The sequence below is a fragment of the Myxine glutinosa genome, chromosome 8, assembly GCF_964187855.1.
Source record: "Myxine glutinosa chromosome 8, kmMyxGlut1.1, whole genome shotgun sequence".
Classification (NCBI taxonomy): domain Eukaryota; kingdom Metazoa; phylum Chordata; class Myxini; order Myxiniformes; family Myxinidae; genus Myxine; species Myxine glutinosa.
Window position 1 is genome coordinate 72,362,298 of NC_136268.1, and position 27,289 is coordinate 72,389,586.

At 44.2% G+C, this 27,289-nt stretch overlaps 1 protein-coding gene across 4 annotated transcripts in view; it reads right to left on the reverse strand.

Annotated features, from left to right (window-relative positions):
- LOC137415012 (receptor-type tyrosine-protein phosphatase kappa-like) overlaps positions 1–27,289 on the reverse strand; it is a 566,119-nt gene that overhangs the window by 316,702 nt on the left and 222,128 nt on the right. For all 4 annotated transcript variants that reach the window (XM_078783392.1, XM_078783391.1, XM_078783393.1 and 1 more), the window contains exon 11: positions 13,654–13,756. In XM_078783392.1, coding sequence (XP_078639518.1) covers positions 13,654–13,756 — 103 coding nt within the window. The remainder of the gene's footprint in view (positions 1–13,653; positions 13,757–27,289) is intronic.

Below are 27,289 nucleotides of genomic sequence, written 5' to 3' on the forward strand. Positions count from 1 at the left end.
TTCCCTGTATGAACTCTTAACGGTCTTTATTCTCCTTTCAAGCTACAAACATGCTTATCAATGCAGGGAGTCTCCAATAAATCAATCAAAGATCTGATTAGATCAGTCCCATCTTACATGAATTACTTTAAGTCATGTCTCTATCCTGAGCATTAATTTTGTAAACGTTGTCCCCCTCTTCGATTTTTGTTAAAAGTACTGCTTAAGTGCACTGTCCCCTCATTACAGAAGATCCAAAGCACGAAGCATGATTTTGATGGGATATCAAGCTTTTATACCCAATTCTAGCTTCACATTCTATATAGTGTTTAGCTTCAATTTAAAAGCTTGAAAGAACAGACAAATATTCGTTCATTGTTCCCACAGTGTTTTTTGAGACGAGGTGCTTCTGGATCCATGGCTGATAGGATTTTGATGGTACTCTTTTGACAAATATATAAATTGTCAGCACTGTCAATTCCTATTTCACAATGGAAGATTTTCTAGTTATTTAAAATTGGTTTTCATATTATACATGTTTTTGTCTCAGTGTGAGTATTTCAGATAACAGAGAAATATAATGTATGCATGTCATCAACTACAGTACAGTATCCTGGTCTTGGCTTAACAGTCAAGGTGGCTGGCTTACGATGTTAGGATCTTCAGTTTTAGCCCCTGTCGTTCCATAAAATAACACCAGGTGGGTTGACTCAGCCCGTCATCCTTCCGATGTCGGCACAATGAGTACCAACCAGCTTACTGGAAACAGGGGGGCACTGCATGAGTGACACAGCCACGCTCTCAGCAGTGATGCAACCAGCAGCCGCAGGCTGCATGTGAAATGTTGCATCAGCTACAGTATTGTGTTTCCCGGGCTTTTCCTTTGGTCCATCACACATCAGGACATCGATGTTTCATGAACGGTCAACTGCAGAATTGTGCTTTTCCAATCACATCAGCTTTGAAATGTTTCTTTGAAGTGGAATGTCAGGCTACTGACAAACATAACATTTTCATGAAAGGCTCTGAGGATCACGAGGAAACGGCCACCACAAATCAAAAAAATGGAACATTTTAATCATAAAATGAAACAAATTCTAAACAATGACTATTTTCTTTCCTCAACTTCATTGATCCTTCCAAAGAAAGTTCAAAAACACTGAAAACTATTTTTTGACAAAATATGTCCATCACGTTCAACATTGAAGGCACCACTACTCAGTACACAGCTGTCCAGCAGGCAAGACTAAGGCCTGACATTTCAACCACCAAGTAGTCATAATCCCAGATCCCACCCCTATCCCCCCCCCCCCCCCCCAAAACCACTGTTGCCCATGCCTCTTCCTCCTAAACCTCTTTTTGTGGATACTATATTGAGGCTCATGGAGGAGCTAGAGCATAGATTGGATCAGGGTGTAACTCGAACAAACAGAACAGTGGAAAGAGTGGGGGTAAAAAAAAACCAAAAGGAGACACTCATTGATGCAATGATATTGTTGCGGTTTTGTAATAAAGGTTAATTTCCTCTCTTAGTTAGTTACACTACAACATGTAGCCTCGCTTAAGTTCAGTTATTTCTTAGTAAATGTAAGCGTAGTCCTTTCCTGTGTTAGCTTTGCATTGAGTAGGCCAGTGAAAATGAGGTGTCCTTATGGCGCTTTGGTTTGGTATTGGCGCTGAAATACCACGCGGCAGGCCTGAACAAGTCGACCGAGGCCGAAGGCAGGAGGAGCAGGAGCCATCGGTAAGCATGAGCCGCCAATCAGGGCTCGAGGGGAGTGGCTTACCACTGTGGCAGAGGCGGGGTTTGGAACATTCGAGTGAGACTCTGGGGAGGGGCCACATAACCCTGCTCAGAGCGCGCCACCTCAGAAGGTGAGAGAATCCGGCAGATGAGTTGAGGTCCGAAGCAGATGAGTTCCGAGTCAGATGAGTTGCGCAGCCCATGAGAGGAGTTGAGAACGTGCGTGAGATTGCTTCATATTGAGTCATATCGCCTATGAACTGAAGTATCTCGTGTATACGAACTTTGCCCTGTTCCCCGCGCTCTGCACAGTATTAATCGCGCGCTGTAAAGAACGCCCCGCGCCGGGCCACAGACGCGCGATTTCCTCCTGCCTGCCTTTGCCTGCATACGCGCCACGAGGATTTCCTCCTGCCTGCTTTCACCGGAATACGTGCTGTGACCGCCAGAGGGCTACACGCCGGGTGAGCTGTTCCTGGAGCGACCGAAGCAGGCGCGTTTGGCGCACGAACATCCTTCCTCCATCTCCCCATGTGTGTAAGTAGGCCCATTGTCTGGGATTTAAGTATAAGACTGACTAAGTTCTGCACTGTGTCCCTTTCCTTCTTCAATTCCTGTAAATAGTGTAAATAAATCTGTTCTTTCTTCCGATTCAACCGTCCTGTCTTTTCCATCATTGGCCTAGCACGGTACGAATAGAGTCGCTCTAATCGGGTTCTAATAGAAAAGTAACAGCACGAGTCACGTGGTACGCATTCCGCTCGGGCGTACTCAATTACGCGTGGTTCATGTGAGACTCGATCCCCGCTTCCGCTGCAGCGTGGGTACCAAAGGTACGTGTGAATTTGTCCCGAAACCCTTTTCCACGTTTGCCCGGAAGTGGTGACTCGGTCTCGTGGTTTTGAAGACCCAGAGGGAAAAAGGGGGTTAATCTCCCCTTTGTAATGGGAACGGGCTTCGAAGATCCGCAACAATATGTTGTAAAGTATCAGGATGGATAAAGTTGTGCCAGGAATCAAACCAAGGTGACAGTTCAAAAGGTCAGTCTGCTACCTTGAGGATTTCCTCAGCCACCTCTTCCATGTAACACAAGTGTCGATGATCTAAAAGTGCTTTACTGACATCCAAATTATATCAACTCTTTCATCACCTTATGAGATTTGACACAATAAAGGAATACAGTCTGTTGCCTCACAATGGTATAGCCAGGGTGGTGCTTTCACAAGCACCCCCTTAACCCATAAAGCGTGTCGGGTCACGATCGTGACAGGCATGCGCAGGTCGACAAGCCATGATCATGACACTACCAAATATGGTCATTATATGGGTGTGTTCTAGCCATTATTTGTAAGCAAATTAGTTTAAGCTAATGTCAACCGAAAGAATGAGTCATGACTTTTGTTACATTGTATAATACCGATGTATTAATGTATAATATAATTAATAATATATATATAATAATGTATAATATAATATTCTATAATATATAATATAATCTTACAATATTTCACCAAATGTCCGTCCGTCTGTCTATCTGTCTGTCTGTCTGTCCTTCTGTCTGTCTGTCTGTCTGTCCATCTGTCCATCTGTTAGAAGGTACCGCAAAAACGGCTGAACCGATCGCAACGATATTTTAAGTGGGTAATCCTGGGATTTTAAGTGGGTAATCCTGGGATCTCGGGTATAATAGGCTATATTGTTTTTCCAATTTCAGCTTTGGCCTCCAGCATTTTCAGGTTTTGACTCCCACATAACGTTATTTTCCCGGGTGCCGCATAAACAGCTGCACCGATCGGACTCGGTGACCTCGGACAAAGACCTTTTATAAGGACATGGGTTGAATCCCTGCTTGAGAGATTGCCAACCCCCTCCCCGCCATCACGGCCGCCTCTCCAACTCACAATCCCACGAGATATGCAGAAAGGACGACCCAAAACCAATTATCTTCTTTTTGATTTGTATATAAACATCATTTAAAGTAAATAATGACCTCGGCCAAAGTTCAAACGACGTAGGATTAATCTCTACATGAGAGAATACCACATAGATATTTGGGCGGTGTATAAGCCAACAGATCGCTGTCTCCATCGATCTTGCCGAGGCCGTAACACCTATTGGCTCAAACACCTCAAACACCTAAACGTAACACCTATTTATTTTGTGATTAATTTGTGATTGGAGTTATGTTGTTTGGTATGAAAAAAGAGATATCGAGTTCAAGTGAATGACGACATGCCATGATGGTTTCTACTTTCTGAACGTGAACTTCGTGGATCGCCATATGCAGATTCACCACGGACCCACGATCGATGTTTCTCTACGTGAACGTACCCGTTTGTTTGCGAACAGGTACGTTTTTCATGGAAGTCCTTCACGAACTTGCTGTCCATGTCTGACGTGCGACTGAAGGTGCTGCAGGAATGTGGAATTTATTGGTTTCATGCTTTAGCATTCGCCATATCTACATTGCCTGTTTGCTTCTGTCCTCACACCCGTGCTACGCACGGGTATCTCGCTAGTATTGTATAAATGTATAATATATAATGTATAATGTATAATGTAACTTATGAAAGCTTGCTTCTAATTGTTGGAAAAAAGCTAATGACAAAAAAGCATTTCTGGGCTACTAACCAGAAAATCCAGCACGTTATGGGTTAAGAATTACATTTTATCAATGATTATTTATTTTGCTTTGTGTATGAGTATGTGTATGAGCTTTGTGTATGAGCTTATTTTATGTGTGTGAGCCGAGAGCATGGTAATATCGGGTTCTGCGTACAATGGACTGTTCGCACAATTGCCAGCCTCAGAGCCTGCACATGGCCATTTGACCAAGTGTGGATGGATTTGGTAAATTTGGAAGCTGTGTCAATTTTACATAGTCTGGCTGGCAGACCAGGCCATGCCATAACTCATAACATATTTTCATGCCTTTTACATACAGCTTTTAACAGGTCAGCCAAATATTTGTTACAATGAGGTGCTGAGGAGTCGTCCAAGGATGCAGGATGCAGCAACGTGCTGATCCATCGTATGCATATATATATATATATATATATATATATATACATAATATAATATATATACATAATATAATATATATACAGTGTATATATATATATATATATATACATAATATAATATATATACAGTATATATCGAACCCTGGTGTTGGGCTAGCGGCTAGGGTGCCGGCTTAGGATCCTCGGATCCTGGGTTCGAATCCCGGTCGATCGCTGAATTAACGCCAGGGGGGTTGACTCAGCCTGTCATCCTTCCGAGGTCGGCTAATTGAGTACCAGTTCACTGGTAAATCCCTGTTTGTCGTTAAAGGCGGCAAAAAGGGTTGGCGTCAGGAAGGGCATCCGTCCGTAAAACATTGCTTCAAAAAGGGGACCAAAAAACAACAACCACGGTTCCCGAAAAAGGCCAACCCCTGCTTTGTGGGGAAAAATGGCCTCGAAAGGTGGTTTTATGTTATATACAATATATATATATATATATATATATATATATATATATATATATATATATATATATATATAATATATACATATACAGTATATATATATACAGACTTGGCATTTAATATGGAATATTTTTTTTGTGGGGGTGAACTTACTTTTCAAGATGACTTAGAACCAAAAGTTCATTGGAATTATGTTGAAATTATTCCAGATTTTGTTGATGTGACCTTTAAAAGAAACAAAAACCACATTTGACATTTCAAAGCAAATAAATTGATCCTTGAAAGTGATGTAAACTGATATCTAACTCAATTCACGGACAGTACTGTGTTAAACTTCTGTACGTTTTCCAGAAGTATCTCTTTATTTTGCACATTAGCCAAAAATAAATTCAACAAAAACAAAAGCTAAATTATGACTGGGATTACGGACAGTAAAATTACAGTTCAGTACTTCGTGTAACCCCCACGAGCATTCAGGAGAGCACGTACACGTCGAGGCATGCTGTTCACGAGATTTGCCAAAAGGTTTGGACAGGAATCGCTTGCCATGCAGTGACAATAGTCTGCTGCAATTCACGCACAGAGGTCGGCTGCTGGTCCAAGTTGTCGATTTGACGCGTTAATTCTGCCCACAAGTTCTCTATCGGATTCATATCCAGGGACATGGCAGGCCACTCCATATGCTCTACACCACGGTCAGCAAGAAAGTGTTGGATCATGCGAGCACGATGAGGCCGTGCATTGTCATCTTGGAAGACAAAGTTTCCTCGAAAGGCTGCACGAGCAAATGGAAGCAATGTTTTTTCCAGAATGACCCTGCACTTGAACTGGTTCAGGTTTCCATTCGGAACAACCAGGTCAGTTTTTCCCCTGCATGAAAAGCAGCCCAAACGGTCACCCCACCACCTCCAGCTTTGACTCTTGGCACTATACAATCTTCGTTGTGGGCTTCATGCACTTGTCTGTGCACTCGGACGCGGCCATCTTGACGATAGACCAGAAATCTAGACTCATCACTGAAGGTCACGTGATTCCAGTGTCATGGCTGCTATTGACGGTGCTCTCTGACCCACTGCAATCGGTGCTGGCTGTGTTTTCTGGTCAGGCATGGCTTTCTCAGGGGACGCCTGGCACGATAGCCTGCTTGAACCAGTCGTTGGTTGACTAGCCTTCTGGATACAGGCACATTTGTCAGTTGCTGCCACTCAGCCCTAAGCCGATTCGCTGACTTGGTACGGCCATTGCAGAGTAACCGGTGCAGCTGGCGATCATGTCTCCTTGTGGTTCTGCGTGGACGTCCTGGCCTCGGTATTGGAGTAGGGACACCCCTCTGAGAATTTCGTTTCAGGATCTTTGACACCTGACCTTGAGTGATGCCATACTGCCGAGCAATAGCACGCTGTTTCATGCCAGAATTTCGTGAAGCCACCACTCCATGACAAACAGCATTGTCAAGTTGACGGACCATCTCCAGAGGAAGCGGCAATAACTTTTGTAGACGTGCAGCAGTTGTTTTCCACTAATACAGAACGCAACAACCCTTATATACCCGATTCTGAAGCCAATCGTCAAATGTACCTGTCCTTACATTTTGTCACGCCACCTGTGATATAATCCTGTTATTGACTTCTTGCTGCGAAAGACAATCAGTGACATGGTTCTTTCAACGAAGACATCACCAAAGGGTAAAATCAACTCACCAGATTGATATACTAAGTTCAGAAAGTAAACCCAAGTCAAGAAAAAAAAAATATTCCATATTAAATGCCAAGTCTGTATATATATATATATATATATATATATATATATATATATATATATATATATATATATATATATATATATATATATATACATACACACTATATATATATACTGTATATATACAGACTTGGCAGTTAATATGGAATTTTTTTTTTTTCGACCTTTCGAGGAAACTTTGTCTTCCAAGCTGACAATGCACGGCCTCATCGTGCTCGCATGATCCAACACTTTCTTGCTGACCATGGTGTAGAGCATATGGAGTGGCCTGCCATGTCCCCGGATATGAATCCGATAGAGAACTTGTGGGCAGAATTAACGCGTCAAATCGACAACTTGGACCAGCAGCCCACCTCTGTGCGTGAACTGCAGCAGACTATTGTCACTGCATGGCAAGCGATTCCTGTCCAAACCTTGGCAAATCTCGTGAACAGCATGCCTCGACGTGTACGTGCTCTCCTGAATGCTCGTGAGGGTTACACGAAGTACTGAACTGTAATTTTACTGTCCATAATCCCAGTAATAATTTAGCTTTTGTTGAAATTTTTTTTGGCTAATGTGCAAAATAAAGAGATACTTCTGGAAAACGTACAGAAGCTTAACACAGTACTGTCCGTGAATTGAGTTCGATATCAGTTTCCATCACTTTCAAGGATCAATTTATTTGCTTCGAAATGTCAAATGTGGTTTTTGTTTCTTTTAAAGGTCACATTAACAAAATCTGGAATAATTTCAACATAATTCCAATGAACTTTTGGTTCTAAGTCATCTTGAAAAGTAAGTTCACCCCCACAAAAAAAATATTCCATATTAAATGCCAAGTCTGTATATATTACTGCACCCTCCCTCTTTCATTGTGAGCAGCACCTTTTCCAACAGCAGAGTGAATGTTTACTCTGGGCCCCTAAGGACATTCATCAGGGTGCAAAGATGTGACGACGTACATTGACAGCATAGTGAAAGGTGCTATCCCTGGCACCAACAAATATCAATTGCTTATTAACCCATTTTATCACATGACAAGGCTACAAATGTCCCAGAAGCGATAATGGATGTATGTTACAGCATAGGCAGCTGTGTGAATATCAGCCTTTGCATGGTCCACAATAAGTAGGCAAACAGTTACATTGTATTAGTTTCACCACAAGATAATGTGACACTGATGCAGGATTTTTTTTTTGTATACTCAGTCTAGACTCGTACGAGAGCTAACACATAGAACATAAAATAAAGGGAGCGGGAGACAAAAGGGGAGAGAGGGAAATGCAACAACATTATGGGACAGGGACATCTGTGGAAGAGACAGGGCTGGGGCGCGGGGCGGGTACACAGGATAAACAAGATGTACACTACAGGGGGTTTCAGAAAAGAAAATATGAAATTTGAAGGAGGTGCGTTTGGGGTGGATTAACAGAGGTAGAAAAGATCAAGGTTTTGGATGGGGGTTTTGATATGAGATGGTGGTGAACAGCTGTTTTAAAGACTGGGAGGGAGGAGTGGGATTGAAGATAATGTGGGAGTTTATTCCAGAGGTGGGAAAAAAAGAGGAATAAAATAGTGAAGGTGAGCAGAGGGTCTTGATTTTGGCAGTTTCATCAGCGGAGGGTTGCTGACAGGTCTTGTGCATCCTGCAGGAGTATTTATGGGAGAGAGCACAGACAGAGCAGGAGGTGCAAGGCCGGAGAGGAGTTGGTGGAAGATAGAACAATCGCCAACCTACCTGTGATGAGAGAGTGAAAGGCCCTCAGGATCAGCTTCATCACGGGAGATACCAATCATCCTAAAAACTTTGGTTTCTACAGCATAAAGCAGAGTTAGGTGTGAGGCAGGAGCACAAGCCCAGAAGGGAGAGCAGTACTCCATCAAGCTGCGGATGAAAGCTTTGTAAGTGATGAGAAACTCATTTGAGCCAAGGAAGAACTTCACACATCAGAGGATGCCTAGTCGGCTACTGGCTTTGGAGGCCAGCTTGGAAATGTGGTTTTCCGAACACCATCATGCAATTGTAAATTCCTCGTCTGCTTCCCCTTTGTTAATAAGATTCTGGTTTGCGGTGCCATAATTGTATGGCTAGGTTTTAGTGTTGTATTTTTTTTCATTGTTTGTAAGTTTGCACGTCCCCCACACCTGTCTGTGTCTGTTGACTGCCAGATCTGTTCTGAACTTGTTGATTGTCCTGTCTACCCTCATGCCCATATTTAAGATAAATAAACTCAATTTTATTTATAAAGGAGCATTTCCCCACAATTTGCCTATCCTGCGTGCGTTCCACTGCACAAGCTTCGCTAAATTAGCAGAACCTTGGGGATAGGATAAGAATTGGTAATTTAATGCAGTTTGACGTCAGATTTCAACTGTTAGTGGGACCTAAGTTTCCAGCGCTGAAGCATATCGCATTTGCGAGCCTCCGACCTGACAGGACGTTCCTCTGTGGCATGCAGTGCCAATAGCCAGATAGTCATTATATGGACAAGAATGGCAGAAAAGTTTGCCACCGATCATTGCGAGCAGAGTTCCACCCCTCCCCCACACCTTCCGCAATTTATTTTAGACCTAGTACAATATCTGGCTGTCATTATTGATGCCTGCATTTATACCTCGTTGATTATTCCTCTAGTACAATGATTCGCTTGGTTTTTAAACTCTAAGCTTGAAAGTTTGGGCAAAGGTAGAAATGTTAGCTTAGCCTTTCTTTTGGAGCACTGTCAATGCAGCGAGATAACAGCGCAGCGAGATAACAGCTCAAGCTGTTTTGAAGATACGCCGGTGCAATCTTAAGAATTTCACATCTTAGTGGTTTTGATATCTACCTGGCTTAGCTTAAGGAGCCAGCTCCTGCACACATTCTAATCCACTGACCGTTGCCCTGATTCTTTTTCAACCACCCAAACCACAACTTACTTTTTGACCACAGCCATGATCTTCTTGGTTTTCCTTCAGCACAAGGACAGACACGATCCCCATGAATCCACCTCGTTGATATTTTTTCATTCTTTCAAGCAGCCTGGGGCACTGAACTCTTCTCCCTCTGCCTTTCGCGTCCCTTTTGCGGGGTTCTCTTCCTTCTCGCATCGACTTTTGATGGTCTGCTAGAGTGTCTTCCACTTCATGATTCATGATATTCTCCATAGTTGATTTGGAGATGGCCATGACAACCGAAATCATCCTGACAGCAGAGCTCACTCGCTGACAGCAAAATTTCATTCCTCATTGGAAATGATGCTCGGAAACTCAGCGATGACATGGTTCCCTGACTATTTATGCAGTGCCTGTTGATTATATTCAGATTTATGCAAATCAGAAATGCGGGTAAATCTTACAAATGGAAGGAGTGTATTATTTTGTACCTATCACAAAGATGGTGCATTTTAATATCGCACTTTCAAAGATTATTTCCTATTTGCCAACTTAACCTCAACAACACATTTTAAATGTTGATTAGATCTATGGGTAAAATTTAAATATTTAGGCTGTTTCATCATGTAATACTGAAACAAATAAACTTGTACCTGCTGTATTTTTGCTTCATTTCTCAGATAAAATCAAATTTGCTCAGGCAATGAAAAACTCATTATCCACATTTTGCAATAGTTTATACAGATACATTTTTGTTCACGGGTTTTGTACTGTCGTATAACAGATCAACGTTTTTCTGTACCCGAGTTAAAGGCAGGAAGCTAAATATCTGCAAGAGAATGTAAAATGGCTTCTCCATAGCAATGCTTGCAAATACAAAACAAGCAAGCATGTAGGATAGACACCTGACCTATTTCCACATTTAGAACGCATAAAACTGTCACTATTTTCTTGACGAGACTTTTCTGAAGCCTTCATATTCTCACAGGTAGTGCGGCAGTAAAGGATATGTTTAACCATCTTGCTTTTCTCCTTGACGTGTGCGGAAAATGTACCACTCAGCTTAGGTGTCTTTTAGCGGCACGTCAAATGTAGCAAAATTTAATGTGGCAAGAGATGCAAATGCACCTTCTTTTCTTCACAAGGTCTCAAAACACTTTTCCATAAATCAGTTAGCTGGCACTCTGACAGGAGACGTTGACACATCACTTACTCAACGAATGCAGTTTCATAGGCAAGCTCATGATGCGCCGAGAAGGCACTACATTTCTGCACAAAATGCTTCGATTTTCAGAGCGGCCATTTGGCAATATTAACGAGATGTGCATGCAAAAAAGGGCTCACAAAACATTTCAAAATCCCAGCGCGATCTTATCCAGCCATTGACAAAGGTTCAATAGCTGTGCCTGCATCGGAGTGCTTTTCTGGGATTGTTTCCCGAGCAAATAGTTCGACTGAAAATTTCATTCCAGTGCTTCACAGGCAGGCGACGCATCCAAATGTGCTATTTTTTTGCTTTGGACACTGAGCATCCAACAGTACAAGTTTCAAACTGAAGCAAGACATTTATTCCATACTTTGACCAAATTACCAATTCCTGCCTGCACATCTCACATAGGATTGACCTGCCTTGCCTCATTAGGACCCTTACTCGTCTGTTGCTGCCTCTAACTCATTGCTCAGCAAACATGAAAATAATCAATAATGAGCTTTTTGTGTATAAAAATAAACGAAAAAGGGAAATAGTTCTCAGCCATCGTCGACATGTACAAGTTTAGTTAAATAGCACTTGGATACTCTACGTTTCATTAATAAGATGCCAAAACCTACCACTTAATCCTTAAGTGGAGTTCAGTGTTCATTTTGAAATGCAAGCTCTTATATGAACTCACATATAAATAAGTGTTTAAAAATAATATTTTGTTGTTGCATTGTATCAACGACTCGTAATGGAGCTTGTATACAAAAATCACATGCAGGAAAAATGGCAACAGACATCAATGTCTTTTTGTATGGATTCCGAGGATTTTACATTTATATGGAGTAAAAAATGGACAAAGACATATGATGTTTGGGATTTGAACACTGGATTTTGAGGATCATGACACAGGGGTTCAGATAGGAACAATATGACAAAACATTTTATTTTTCAAAAAACATCCATTTGCTGGATTAAAGAGTTCCCTTACAAGGAACCTCAATGCAGGAGGAGGCCATTCGGCCCACAAAGCCTGCTCTCTGGTTGCCATGGTTGTCAGTGTGTGTTCCATCTTTTATTATATGCTGAGAGCCAAGCAAGGAAGCAGCACCTACCATTCGTAAAGTCTTTGATATGACATCGCCGGGGTTTTAACCCCGGAAACTCCCCAGAGACTGGTAAATCACCATTTACACAGAGTGCATTATGTAAATGATGATGCTTTTTGCCGAATGTTCAGCCATTATACAGATGACTAGAACTTGTAGACTTGCAGCATTGCTTGAATCAGACGAGGCAAACAGCACAAATGTATGGCATCAAATACTGGTATTAGGCCATAAGTGTTGGAAATTTGCAAGAAGCACAGCTTATTTGACCTCGACTTGATAAAGGCAACTATCATGAAAAATAGGTGACATCTATGAAAAAAATACGAGTGTGGGTGAGGAAGGAGGTGAGAGGACGGAAGTATGAAACAAACTAGAAAGTAAGATTGTTGGAATAGGAAAGGTTAATGGGTGTAACAAAGATCATGCGTCAGAATTAGGGATGATGAGAGGTGGCGATGCACTGCTGGCTTGAAGCCCTGGAAGGAAGAGTGAGACAGAAGAGCCTATGGAAAGTGGTTCCATAGACGGGAAAAATGAAGAATAAAAGTAGAGGCGTGCACTCAGTGATGGGTCTTGAGCAGGTTATACAAATCTATTCGGCTTATCTCTGCTAAACAGGTATAGATTGGTCTGGTAGTGATATGACTAGTTTGTGAAACCACAGATTTTGTCAGATAAAATGCATGGCTTCATTGGATTATCCAAACTAGAACGGTACTCGGTAGAGCCCATACCTCCACCAGGCTGAACAGTTTATGTTTTGTATCCCAATGATAGGCCAGATCTGCATCCGGACCTGAACCAAAATCTAATCGACTTGTTCTTGTCACCTAACAAACTCATCCCCCAAGTTTAGTCATAACTTGTCCACAACTTTTTTAAATATCATGTTATATATCGCTTTTCACACGATCCCTCAATGGTGAAGAATCACCAAAGAAAAAAAAAAAAATTCTCTGATGCAAATCCGGATTTAAAACTTCACCAAAATGGAATCAATTCTTGCCAAATACGCAACCTCTCCACCAAGTTCCGTCTGAATCCATCCACAACTTTTTGAGATATCCTGGTATATATCGTTTTTGGCCCCATCTCCCAATAGTGAAGAATCACTTTAAAATTCTACTCGCCTGATCCGGATCTGGATCTTCGCCGAAATGTAATCATTTCCTCCTTGTCTCATACACTACACCTCTCAACCAAATTTTGTCCGAATCCTCCACAACTTTTTGAGACATCTTGTTCACAGACAAACAGACAGACAGACAGACAAACAGACAGATAGACAGACAAACAGACAGATAGACACAGGTGAAACCATAACCTCCATCCCCTTTGGTGGCAGAGGTAAGGTAATGAGTATAGGTATTCAAATACGCATCTTGCCTATGCTCCTTAAGAGACACTCTTAAGCACATTTCACAAACAATGAACAACAACAACAAACAGAAAATCACAGAATAAATCCCAACTGTAAATTGCACAAAAAATGAAACCGATCAACAAATTCGTTGGCTGAGCTTGGAATCATTACCTGATGGGAGCCCCACGTGCCAACGCAGGCTTGAGCAGCACCGTGGCAGTGGTATCGGTGCAATCAATGAGCGCGTCGGCACCGTAATGAGGAATCGTTGGGGCTGTGTGAGAGAGAAAGAGGGAGGGGAAAGGTCACAAGAAACAATGGTCAATGAAGAAAGCAAAATTCAATCTCGCAACTTGTACTTTTACATAGCCATAGCCTTCAGACTTGACACGCAGGAAAAAACAAAACAAAAAAAAACATTAATTACCTGCAACCATTACCTTCCTACACAGTCTTCTGGACAATGTGCTGATGCCTGCCATTAATTTCAACATCAGCAACTCGACCTGAAAAATCTTTCCACTACAATTTTGAGCAATCTCAAGACAATTTCAGGAGCCAAATAAACTAGGCAGTGGTTATAACCATTATCATTTAAAAGGCGATTCACCCATCGATATTGCTTAGTGCTAGAACAAAATGTATTGCCATGATGGGCCATCCATTTTTGTTTTTCATAGTGTTTGCCTTGCTCAGGTGGAGGCACTGCTACATAGACCATTTCAGACATCTTGCATTTCAAAAAGTTTGTACATTACATCAGCAATGCGAAATAAATATCTTTTTATGAGCACCTGCTCAGATAAAAATAACTAGAGCTTCCAGGGAAGCAGAACACAACTGAACTGACTGGACAACTTTAAAGTAGGTCACTTGTCTGTACTAGATTTGACAAATGAAAAGCCAACAACCTTGTGTAATAATTTTAAGGTCCTTGTATCCTTATAGTTGTATATGCCGGCCATTTTGTGACAGATCGTGTTGACATGCGATAGCAACCTACCTTGTGTGGTAAGAGTCTCACACACCAAGTTTGATCAAAATCCATAAATATTTGTGGACGTTAGAGTCTTAACTTCGTTTCCGAGCTGAAAACAATATGGCGGGCTATGGCGGCCATTTTGTGACGGATTGGGTTGGAATGCAATAGCAACCTACCTTGTGTGGTAAGGGTTAAACATTCTAAGTTTGATCAAAATCTGTTAATATTTGTGGACGCTAGAGTGTCAACGTCGTTTTCATGACCAAAAACAAAATGGTCGCCTAAGTCCGCCATTTTTCAACGGATCGGGCTGAAATGTAATACCAACCTGGTCCTTGGGGTAAGGATGCTGCAGGTCAAGTTTTATCAGAATCGGTTGATATTTGTGGACGCTGGAGTGTTAACGTCGAAAAGTTAATGGACGACAGCTGACAGACGACGATGACGAAGACAGACGACGGACGCCGGAGGGTTCAGTATGTGATGAATTCAACTGGACGGTAGTCCAGTCGAGTTAAAAACAAGAAGACGTCATGCGGAGCACGATACTTGCAAAATCCGCCCCCCGCCCCCAAGAAAAAAAATTAAATTTCATCAAGATTAAAATTGACAATCTAGATCAAAGCTCGGGTCAACAGAAAGAAAAGTGACGATTTTTCAGATGAAAAATGATGATTTTGTAAGGTTGACCTTGAGTTGACCTTTGACCTTTTAACCTCAAATAGCTGGTTTCCCTATTTAGTGACTCAATGTGCAAATGCTGTTCAATTTTCAAGTCAATTGGATGAAAATTTAGGATTTTAAAAACTTGGCCTATGTTGACCTCAAAAATAGTTGATGGTTGAATTCAGTGACCATATATGTAAATCCTCTTAGAATTTCAATCAATCAAATGAAAATTGGTGATTTTAGAAATTCGATCTATGTTGACCTTTTGGTCTATGTTCACCTAAAATATAATTTGTGGTTGAATTCATTGACCAGATATGCAAGTCCTCTTCAAATTTCAAGTCAATCGGATGAAAATTGAGGATTTTGGAAATTTGGCAAAGTTGGTGACCTTTGGCCCATGTTGACGTTTTGACCCCAAAAACAATAGGCTTCTCAATTGGGACGACCTATACAACTTGGTGAAGTTTTGTGATGATCGGTTTAGAATTGTGACCTGTAGGCCGGTGACAGACAAACAAACAAACAGACATTTTTAACCCCAGGGTATTTCGGACACGATTCGGACACGAGTTTTGACTGGGTTTGTAACCCCAGTGTATGTGGGTTTGATTCGGACACGAGTTTTGACTGGGTTTGTAACCCCAGTGTATGTGGGTTTGATTCGGACACGAGTTTTGACTGGGTTTGTAACCACAGGGGATGTGGGTTTGATTCGGACACGAGTTTTGACTGGGTTTGTAACCCCAAGGTATGTGGGTTTGACTCGAACACGGGTTTTGACTGCTTTTTAACCCCCAGGGGATGTGGCTTTGACTCGGACACGGGTTTTGATCTGGGTTTTTTTTAGCACTTTTAACCCCCAGGAGGGGTGTGGCTTTGACTCTGACATGGATTTTGAACAGGGTTTTAGCCCTTTTAAACCCCAGGAGGGGTGTGGCTGTGCCTCAGACACGGGTTTTGACTGGGTTTTTAACCCCAGGGTATGTGCGTTTGATTCTGACACGGGTTTTGACTGGGTTTTTAACCACAGGGGATGTGGGTTTGACTTGAACACGGGTTTTGACTGGGTTTTTAACCCCAGGGTATGTGGGTTTGATTCGGACACGAGTTTTGACTGGGTTTGTAACCCCAGTGTATGTGGGTTTGATTCGGACATGAGTTTTGACTGGGTTTGTAACCCCAGGGTATGTGGGTTTGACTCAAACACGGGTTTTGACTGCTTTTTAACCCCCAGGAGGGGTGTGGCTTTGACTCTGACATGGATTTCGAACAGGGTTTTAGCCCTTTTAACCCCCAGGAGGGGTGTGGCTTTGACTCTGACATGGATTTTGAACAGGGTTTTAGCCCGTTTAACCCCCAGGAGGGGTGTGGCTTTGCCTCGGACACGGGTTTTGACTGGGTTTTTAACCCCAGGGTATGTGCGTTTGATTCGGACACAGGTTTTGATCGGGGTTTTTTTTGTTGTTGTTTTTTTTTGCCCTTTTAACCCCCAGGGGATGTGTGTTTGACTCGGACACGGGTTTTTGACTGCTTTTTAACCCCAGGTGGATGTGGCTTTGACTCGGACACGGGTGTTGATCGGGGTTCTTTTTTAGCCCTTTTAACCCCCAGGGGATGTGGCTTTGACTCGGACACGGGTTTTGATCGGGTTTTTTTTTTAGCCCTTTTGACCCACAGGAGGGGTGTGGCTTTGACTCGGACATGGATTTTGAACAATGTTTTAGCCCTTTTATCCCCCAGGAGGGGTGTGGCTTTGACTCAGACATGGATTTTGAACAGGATTTTAGCCCTTTTAACCCCCAGCGGACGTTAGTTTGACTCAGACATGGATTTTGATCGGGTTTTTAACCCCCAGGGAGTGTGGCTGTCAGAGGAATTTTCAGCAATATATATTATTATACGGTGTTTTCTGAGAAGGAGAGAGAGTGGGCGAATTATCGCTTGGTGTCCTTGTGTTTTATACTTCTCCCACCCCCCCCCCCCTTTCCCACGCCTCCTCCCCCCAAGCCCTCTCCCTCCCACACATCTCCCTGCTCTCAAATGTTATGTTTGTGTGCTTCCCCTTCTCTCCCCATCTTGTCTTCCGCTCCCTCTTTTTATATATTTTGTTTGTCTGGTTGATTTGTTTGTGAAATAAATGTTAGCTCTTTCACGAGCCTCGATTCAGTATACAAAAAAAAAAAAAACATACCGACACACCGACAGACAGAACCACAAACGCAACCGACCAATATACTTGAAAAATCTTCGATTTTGCAAGTAACAAGGAAAGTTAAAACAACCAGTCATCATGAGACGTAAATCTAATATTTTCTATTATATTTGACTTGTGGTATTATTGCAGAAACAATCAAGAATCATACTACTGTATGTGTGTATATATATTGTTACGGTTTTTAGAACGTTCACTAGTAAATTTTAGTAAATGCATTCCCTTATAAATGTTCCCCTGTAAATATTCCCATCAATTGGCTTGTTAAAAATCGTACCCTAGTTAGTCCATGTACCACACGTAGCGAACCATAGGACCTCTCCGTAGTTATTTCATTATTATGTGTTTCAGTTAAGGATCTGTTCCCAGTAGTTGAATCTGCGTTGCATTAATGAAATAAGAGTAGGCTCCAACGTTCCCTTCAAAAGCGGTGCGAGTGGTTTTCTAACTCCCCACCAGCCACCATTGGCCATGCGGTCGGGCCGAGAAAGAAGGGGGAGGAGCCACCAGAACGGGCGTGGCACGTCGATGCATCGGCAGAGTTGGAGTCAGCAAGCCCTTACCGGCCAACCAGCACCGCGGTGAGCGAACAGGTAGGCGGGTCATCAGAGCCCGCTTGATTTCCAACACAGCAATAAAGGCGGGCATGGGGGACTGCTTAGGCAGATGAGTGATCCAGCCGAACCGAGAGGAGAGAGAGAGAGACGTGGGGGCGCTCGCATTGCGGCAATAGTCCGAGACCCTCTAGGGCCCGATTGTCGCCGGTTGTTGAGACGCGAAGCTGCCGGCCGCTGTTCGCTTCGAGCCCGGAGCGTGAACCTGGAGTGAACCTCAACGCTGTGCCGCTGCCCGGACCTGCCAGCCCCTTACCATCTGCCTGGACCATTCTCTCCCTGGCGCATCCTTACCATCTGCCTGGACCATTCTTTCCCTGGCGCATCCCTACCATTGCCATTCTCCCTGTCGTGTGAGTCTGTTTGTTTTGTCTGGGGTATAATATAAGATTGCTTTAAGGTTTGCTCTGTGTCTTATTCTTCTCCTGTAAATTACTTTTGTTCCTCCTCTTCTTTGGTTTTGTATATAATTAATAAATTCCACCTGTTCCTTCTTATTCTTTGGTTTCATTCTCATCCGATCGCTTTAGTCCCTTCTTTCGATTGAGTACCTGTGGCACGATTTGGCCAACGCTCGGAATCGGGTTTAGTCAATTGATAACGGCTCGAACCGCGGATTGCTAAACCGCTCGGCAAATACCATCTTGTCCGTGGTTCGAGCGGTACTTGTCTCCCTGTTTTGCGGAGGGATTGGTAAAGGTATTCGGGAGAAAACCTTGACCAATAAACCTGATCAGTTCCACCCCGCAAAAGAGCGTTACAAGTACCAGGACCAGAGACGGCCAGCTTAACAGGCCAAGGGGATTAACCCCCCCCCCCCCCTTGCTAAGGGGAGTGCCGTATATGAGATCCGTAACAATTGGTGTCGAGGAGTGGGATTGGACCCGAACCAATTTTTTTTGTCCATCGGGAAAAAGAAATTTGGTCGAAATTACGAACGGCCGAAATTTTGTTTAACATCCTAAATTAAAGTCGTGCCATGGATGATCAAGGTGACCGGGTGCCGGTAGGGGAGAATGAGGGGTTAGAGGCAACCCAGGACCCCAGGGAGGAGGAGAGCAATGAGGATGCGGTAGAGGGGGTTGCAGGCGCACAAGATGGCGGCGCCTTGCACGAGGTTACAGGAGGGGCACAAAATTGCGCCGCGCACATTGTCGCGGCAGCCGCGCCCACGGCACCGGTGGACTGGGGCCTATTCATGGTGCAAATGCAGGCCTTCATAGTCAAAACGGAGGGAATGGAAAGCAGAATGAGGGCTGATAGTGAGAAATTGGGAAACCAAATTGGAGGATTGGAAGATAGAGTGGGGGAGCGATTAGACAGCAAATTGGAGCAATTAGACAACAAAATTGTGGGGCCAATTGAAGGACGTGGGTAACCAAATCGGGGAAGTAAATGAGGGGTTAGCGAGGGACAAGGCCACATATGAGGTAGGGGAAGCCGAGAGGGAGGTTAACCGCAGGTTGAGCGAAGAGGTCGCGGGGGTACGCGACGAGGTAACGCGGGTTCAGAAGCGCGGGTTGAGCGAGGCGGAGCAGAGCGCAGGTAACTGGACGGGCATAGAAATTGCGACCCGGGGTATGGGGAAGCTGGCGACCACCGAGGTAGAAAAGGAAATTTTATTCGGACCAGCGGTCGTCGAGGGAAAGAAAAAAGAAATTAAGTCCGAATCAATCGAAGCAGTAGTGGAAATTGGGATTGAAGAGACGGCAGAGATAGGAATGGAATCGGAGGAAGAAATGGATCATGTCCAAAGTCTGAATTCACATCCTGATGCCGTACTTGCTAATCCTTATAAAGATTTGCAGGTGCGTGTGGAGAGGAGGATCCCAAAGGTGAGCAAGGTGGTATATGGTGCTAAGAGGTTTTGCGGGAGAATGTTTGGCGTGAAAAGAAGTTTCACGCGCTTGGGATCCCAGCATACCGCGGGCGTTTGTGGGAGGTCCGTGGTGCGCTGTGTGAGAGAAAATGGCACGCGTGTGAGGAAAACGTGTGCGCCGAGGAGTGAGTGTGCCGTCGAGAGTGAGTGAATGCACGACAGAGTGTGGTGGTGAGAGTGACACGGAGAGTGAGTTGGTGGTGGCGCGGGTGCGGGAGGGCACATTGAAGCGCATGAGTGGGTGTGCAAAACAGTGCACACTCATGGTCGTCACAGAGGATGTGACCGAGGAGTGGGCGCGAGGAGGTGTGTTGATGAAGTGTGTGAACGACGAGTGTGTGCCAAGGTGTGCGGTGGTCAGGTGTGTAACGAAGTCTGTGAGCGAAATGAGTGTACCTGGGGGGTGTGTAAGAGAAATTGCAATAATAAAGTGCGTGGGATTTACGAGCGGCGTTGGAGCGCCGGGTTTGGTGAGTGTGAAAGGGGTCGCGTATGCGTGTGAGCATGCGAGAAAGGCATTGACGTTAAACGGGATAGCGGTTAGACCGACGTTTAACTGACGCGAGCTCTTGGTCCGTGCAGGGCTGTGTGTATTGCGGGAGCCGGCGGGGATCGGTGCCGCGTGGCTCCTGTTCGGAGCACCGCGCACGATCCGGGCCGGCCCCCGTCCCGCACGGTCGAGTCCGGGCCTTGCCGGGAAAGGAGACCGGCCCGGTTCGAGGGAAGGTAGGAGGGATCGGAACGGCGCCCCCCCCCGCCCCCCCCCCCCCCCCCCCGTGGTGGTGGCGTTCCACCCGGGCAAGGTTGGCCCATCGCGCTTGGGAGCGAGGGGCCCCGCGCCAGGATGGTGCTTTGAACCTTGGCCCAACCAAACCTCCTCCCCTGAAATTAATGCCGGATGGACCCAACCTGCAGGCAACCAAACCACCCGAATTCATTGCTCGGCTTTGCGAAGCCGAGTTTTAATGATGTAATGACGTACCGAGAGGCTCAAGTTTAATGGACTGTGATGATGACAGTGTTTTGATTCGAAATTGGGAATAGTGAATAGGATTGGCAAAATGATTGGCAAATTTGATTGGCGAAGATGATTGGCAAATTTTGATTGGCAAAAAAAATTGGATGGGCAAAATTGATAGTGGGAGATGCCCGATGTAGAGGGATGGCAAATCCACCATCCCTCCCATCCGACCGGGCACATGAGCAATAGTTATGGGGTTATGGCGGTGAAAACCAAGCCAGGGAGGATTTGGATAATTGTTAGGGACCTAGAAAGATGACCATATGGAACTGTAGAGTTAAGTAGCGACATTGTACCTGTAGAGGGGATGTAGCAGATTAGTTGGATTATAACGACGAGGGAGCGCAGTAGTATAAGGGGCGAATGGGAAGCGCGAGTTTCAGAAGGGGGGTAGTCAGCTTAGATGATGCAGTGTGTGTGAAGGAGGTGATTGAGCAGCGTATGGTGAAAAGTGTGAGTTGAGTGCGTAGTATTGAGCGAATGGTCCTGGAGGGAAGACGGGTGCACGTGCCACCAGGTGCAAGAGCCACCAGGTGTGTGTGAGCACAGGTGTGTAAGTGAAGTACAGGTGTGTGGAGAATGGTTGAATGGAATAGATGGAATGGAGTATGGAATGGATGGTGTGGAGTGAGTAGTGTGGAATATGTGGAGTGGAGTGGTTGGTGCGAAAGGAGTGGATGGGGAAGAGGGACCCCTTTCACGAGTATCCGGGGAGGGTAGTTTAAAAGTAGGTAGAGGGAGTAGGTAAATTGTGGTTGGATATTGGCATCTGTGGTGCGTGTGGTAGAATGGTGTTTGGATGGGTGCATTAGTGAAGTGGAAATGGCTGGGCGTGTGGCCTGTTAGTGAGTGTAGTTGAATGGGCACTCCGCCACTGTGAGGATGTCGGCCAGGTGAGGCCGCAGGTGGGCTCTGGGAGCCAGTAGAGTTGTTCAGTGGGGCCCGAGGATCCGGAGGACGGACCCGGGTAGCCCAGTGCCAGAGAGGGCACCGAGTGGGGAGAGTGCCAGAGGGCCTTCCCCAGGTAGATAGGTTAGGGTAAGGAGCAAGTAAGCTCGGAGGCAACTACAGTGGCGGAGGTGTGCAGGTGAGTGGACCTGCTGGTGAGCAACACGACCCAGCCCGGAAATTGTGCGAAGGCACAGGGAGTTGAATCGGGGGAGTGAGACCCCAAATTGGTGAGCGCCACAGATGGTCAGTGGGAATTGGTTTTTAGAACCGCATAGAGTAAGATGGCCAATGGTTTTGCAGGGAAAGACCCCGGGTAGAGTAAAAGTGTTAGTCATTTCGAGGATAGTTAGGATTGAAATCTCCTCGCACCATCTACATCCACTCACCTGAGGTGATGACAAGACTTCACACCATGTGATTTTTGCGAATGTTTTGGAATGGTGAGACGCATCATGACGTGGGGGTGACATTGTGCTTGGTTGTTCCATCTCTTCCTCCTTATGAGGAATTGATGAGGAATTTGAATCAATGGCAAATTTGGTTAGAAGGATTGTGGCCGAATTTGGAATTAGGGGAGATATGGGGAAGACGAGACAGTAGAGACGGAATTTGTAAATGTGTAGAGTTGTGTAAATATGGGGTAAGGGGCAAGGGTAGATTAGGTGACGGGGGGGGTGACGTACGATAGGGACGAGCTTTCTCCGCTCGCTCCCATGCACACCTCACCTCTGCATTGCCTTGTATTGATGTGTACCCTCACGCCCTTGCACCCCGCTAACTTTGCTTTGTCCTCCTTCCCCACCCATGGACCGTGCTCTCTGGGCACTGAGGGGAAAGTGTGCAGGAGCCGCATTTGTGTGCCCGAGCCGCCGCTGCACAGCCTGCCTGGATCGATACACCACCTTATGGACCGAACGACTTGCGGCTTAGCACCACCATATGGACCACGCGTTTCTGTGGCTAAGCACCACACACTGATGGACCCCACGTGTTGGGGCCTGGCCCCTCTGCTGGGACCGGCCATGATGGCCAGAGAAGAGTTGGCTTGCGGACCACAGTGAGGTGGCCCCTTTTGCCCGACAGGTGGACCACCCATAGTTGGCCCTTTTAGGCTCCAAATAAAAATGGATGCGTTTTGTGCCTTTTTATTATTGCAAATAGGCAGCAAGCCCCAAGAAAGGACAACTGGAAGAAATATCGGCCAGCAGAGGGAGCAGAAGCAAGAAGAACCGGTCAACATTTTTTTGTTGTTTTTTTTATGTGTGCAATGAGCACTGGGTGGTGCTTTGGGTGTTTTTCTGCTGCTTATTGGTGCTGATGGTGCTTTGGTGCTTTGTGGTGCTCTTGTGCTCGGGGGTGCACTGCAATATCAATTGTGCATCCCCGGGCACTTGAGTATGGTGTATCGGTGCAGTGCAATGCATGCTCTTCTCTTTTCAAACACATCTTTCTTTTTGTCTCCCAAAATGACAGGTCCTGGGTTGCAGTGTAAATACAAATTAGTGTTTGTAAATAATGCTCCCCACCGGCTTTATGTGTAGTTTCGAGAATAATTCCACAATTCGGTTGTCCTGTGGGTGTGAGTCTGTTAGGTAGGATGCAACGCAGTAGGGGAACATACTTAATTGTTTTTAAAACTGTCGCACTCAGGGTAAGGTTAATAGTTGAGGGCTACTACACCTGAGTGTCACAGCAAGTAAAGTTAGTTCGGGTCGAGACGACCCGAGAGGGAAAACGGGTGCTGTGTTACGGTTTTTAGAACCTTCACTAGTAAATTTTAGTAAATGCATTCCCTTATAAATGTTCCCCTGTAAATACTCCCATCAATTGGCTTGTTAAAAATCGCACCCTAGTTAGTCCATGTACCACACGTAGCGAACCATAGGACCTCTCCGTAGTTATTTCATTATGTGTTTCAGTTAAGGATCTGTTCCCAGTAGTTGAATCTGCGTTGCATTAATGAAATAAGAGTAGGCTCCAACGTTCCCTTCAAAAGCGGTGCGAGTGGTTTTCTAACTCCCCACCAGCCGCCATTGGCCATGCGGTCGGGCCGAGAAAGAAGGGGGAGGAGCCACCAGAACTGGCGTGGCACGTCGACGCATCGGCAGAGGTGGAGTCAGCAAGCCCTTACCGGCCAACCAGCACCGCGGTGAGCCAACCGGTAGGCGGATCATCAGAGCCGGCAGCTTGATTTCCAACACAGCAATAAAGGCGGGCGCGGGGGACTGCTTAGGCAGATGAGTGATCCAGCCGAACCGAGAGGAGAGGGAGAGACGTGGGGGCGCTCGCATTGCGGCAATAGTCCGAGACCTCTCTAGGGCCCTATTGTCGCCGGTTGTTGAGACAAGAAGCTGCCGGCCGCTGTTCGCTTTGAGCCCGGAGCGTGAACCTGGAGTGAACCTCAACGCTGTGCCGCTGCCCGGACCTGCCAGCTCCTTACCATCTGCCTGGACCATTCTCTCCCTGGCGCATCCCTTACCATCTGCCTGGACCATTCTCTCCCTGGCGCATCCTTACCATCTGCATGGACCATTCGCTCCCTGGCGCATCCCTACCATTGCCATTCTCCCTGTCGTGTGAGTCTGTTCGTTTTGTCTGGGGTATAATATAAGATTACTTTAAGGTTTGCTCTGTCTTCTTCTTCTCCTGTAAATTACTTTCGTTCCTCCTCTTCTTTGGTTTTGTATATAATTAATAAATTCCACCTGTTCCTTCTTATTCTTTGGTTTCATTCTCATCCGATCGCTTTAGTCCCTTCTTTCGATTGAGTACCTGTGGCTACGATTTGGCCAACGCTCGGAATCAGGTTGAGTCAATTGATAACGACTCGAACCGCGGATTGCGAAACCGCTCGGCAAATACCATCTTGTCCGTGGTTCGAGCGGTACTTGTCTCCCTGTTTTGCGGAGGGATTGGTAAAGGTATTCGGGAGAAAACCTTGACCAATAACCTTGATCAGTTCCACACTGCAAAAGAGCGTTACAAGTACCAGAACCAGAGACGGCCAGCTTAACAGGCCAAGGGGATTAACCCCCCCCTTGCTAAGGGGAGTGCCGTCTCTGAGATCCATAACAATATATATATATATACAGTATGTGTGTGTATATGTATATGTATTTGTATATATACATATACATATATATATACAGACTTGGCATTTAATATGGAATTTTTTTTTTCTTGACTTGGGTTTACTTTCTTAACTCAGTATATCAATCTGGTGAGATTATTTTACACTTTGGTGATTTATTTGTTGAAAGAACCATGTCACTGATTGTCTGTCGCAGCAAGAATTCAACAACAGGATTATATCACAGGTGGCGTGGCAAAATGTACGGACAGGTGCATTTGATGATTGGCTTCACAGTCGGGTATACAAGGGTTGTTGCGTTCTGTATTAGTGGAAAACAACTGCTGCACGTCTCCAAAAGTTATTGCCGCTTCCTCTGGAGATGGTCCGTCAATTTGACAATGCTGTTTGTCATGGAGTGGTGGCTTTACGAAATTACGGCATGAAACAGTGTGCTATTGCTCAGCAGTATGGCATCACTCAAGGTCAGGTGTCAACGATCCTGAAACGAAATGCTCAGAGGGGTGTCCCCTACTCCAATACCGAGGCCAGGACGTACCCGCAGAACCACAAGGAGGGATGATCGCCAGCTGCACCGGTTAGTCCGCAATGGCCGTACCAAGTCAGCTAATTGGCTTAGGGCTGAGTGGCAGCAACTGACAAATGTGCCTGTATCCAGAAGGCTAGTCAACCAACGACTGGTTCAAGCAGGCTATCGTGCCAGGCGTCCCCTGAGAAAGCCATGCCTGACCAGACAACACCGCCAGCGCCGATTGCAGTGGGCCAGAGAGTACCGTCAATGGCAGCCAGGACACTGGAATCACGTGATCTTCAGTGACGAGTCTAGATTTCTGGTCTATCGTCAAGATGGCCGTGTCCGAGTGCACAGACAAGTGCATGAAGCCTATAACAAAGATTGTATAGTGCCAAGAGTACAAGCTGGAGGTGGTGGGGTGACCGCTTGGGCTGCTTTTCATGCAGGGGGCAAAACTGACCTGGTTGTTCTGAATGGAAACCTGAACCAGTTCAAGTACAGGGCCATTCTGGAAGAACCATTACTTCCATTTGCTCGTGCAGCCTTTCGAGGAAGCTTTGTCTTCCAAGATGACAATGCATGGCCTCATCGTGCTCGCATGATCCAACACTTTCTTGCTGACCATGGTGTAGAGCATATGGAGTGGCCTGCCATGTCCACGGATATGAATCCGATAGAGAACTTGTGGGCAGAATTAACGCGTCAAATCGACCACTTGGACCAGCAGCCGACCTCTGTGCGTGAATTGCAGGCAGGCTATTGTCACTGCATGGCAAGCGATTCCTGTCCAAACCTTGGCAAATCTCGTGAACAGCATGCCTCAATGTGTACGTGCTCTCTTGAATGTCCGTGGGGGTTACACGAAGTACTGAACTGTAATTTTACTGTCCGTAATCCCAGTCGTAATTTAACTTTTGTTTTTGTTAAAAAAAAATTTGGCTAATGTGCAAAATAAAGAGATACTTCTGGAAAACGTACAGAAGCTTAACACAGTACTGTGCACGAATTGAGTTCGATATCAGTTTACATCACTTTCAAGGATCAATTTATTTGTTTCGAAATGTCAAATGTGGTTTTTGTTTCTTTTAAAGGTCACATTAACAAAATCTAGAATAATTTCAACATAATTCCAATGAACTTTTGGTTCTAAGACATCTTGAAAAGTAAGTTCACCCCCACAAAAAAATTATTCCATATTAAATGCCAAGTCTGTGTGTGTGTGTGTGTGTGTGTGTGTGTGTGTGTGTGTGTGTGTGTGTGTGTGTGTATATATATATATATATACATATATATATATATACATATATAATATACATATATATATACATATACATATATATATATATACATATTATATACATACATATATATATATACATATATTATATACATATACATATATATATATATACATATATATATACATATACATATATATATATACATATATATATATATACATATACATATATATATACATATATATATATATATATATACATATATATATATATATATATACATATATATATATATATACATATATATATATACATATATATATATATATACATATATACAATATATATATATATATACATATATATATATATATATACATATATATACATATATATATATATACATATATATATATATATATACATATATATATATATATATATACATATATATACATATATATATATATATATATCATATATATATATACATATATATATATATATACATATATATACATATATATATATATATACATATATATATATATACATATATATATATATATATACATATATATACATATATATATATATATATATATACATATATATATATATATATATATA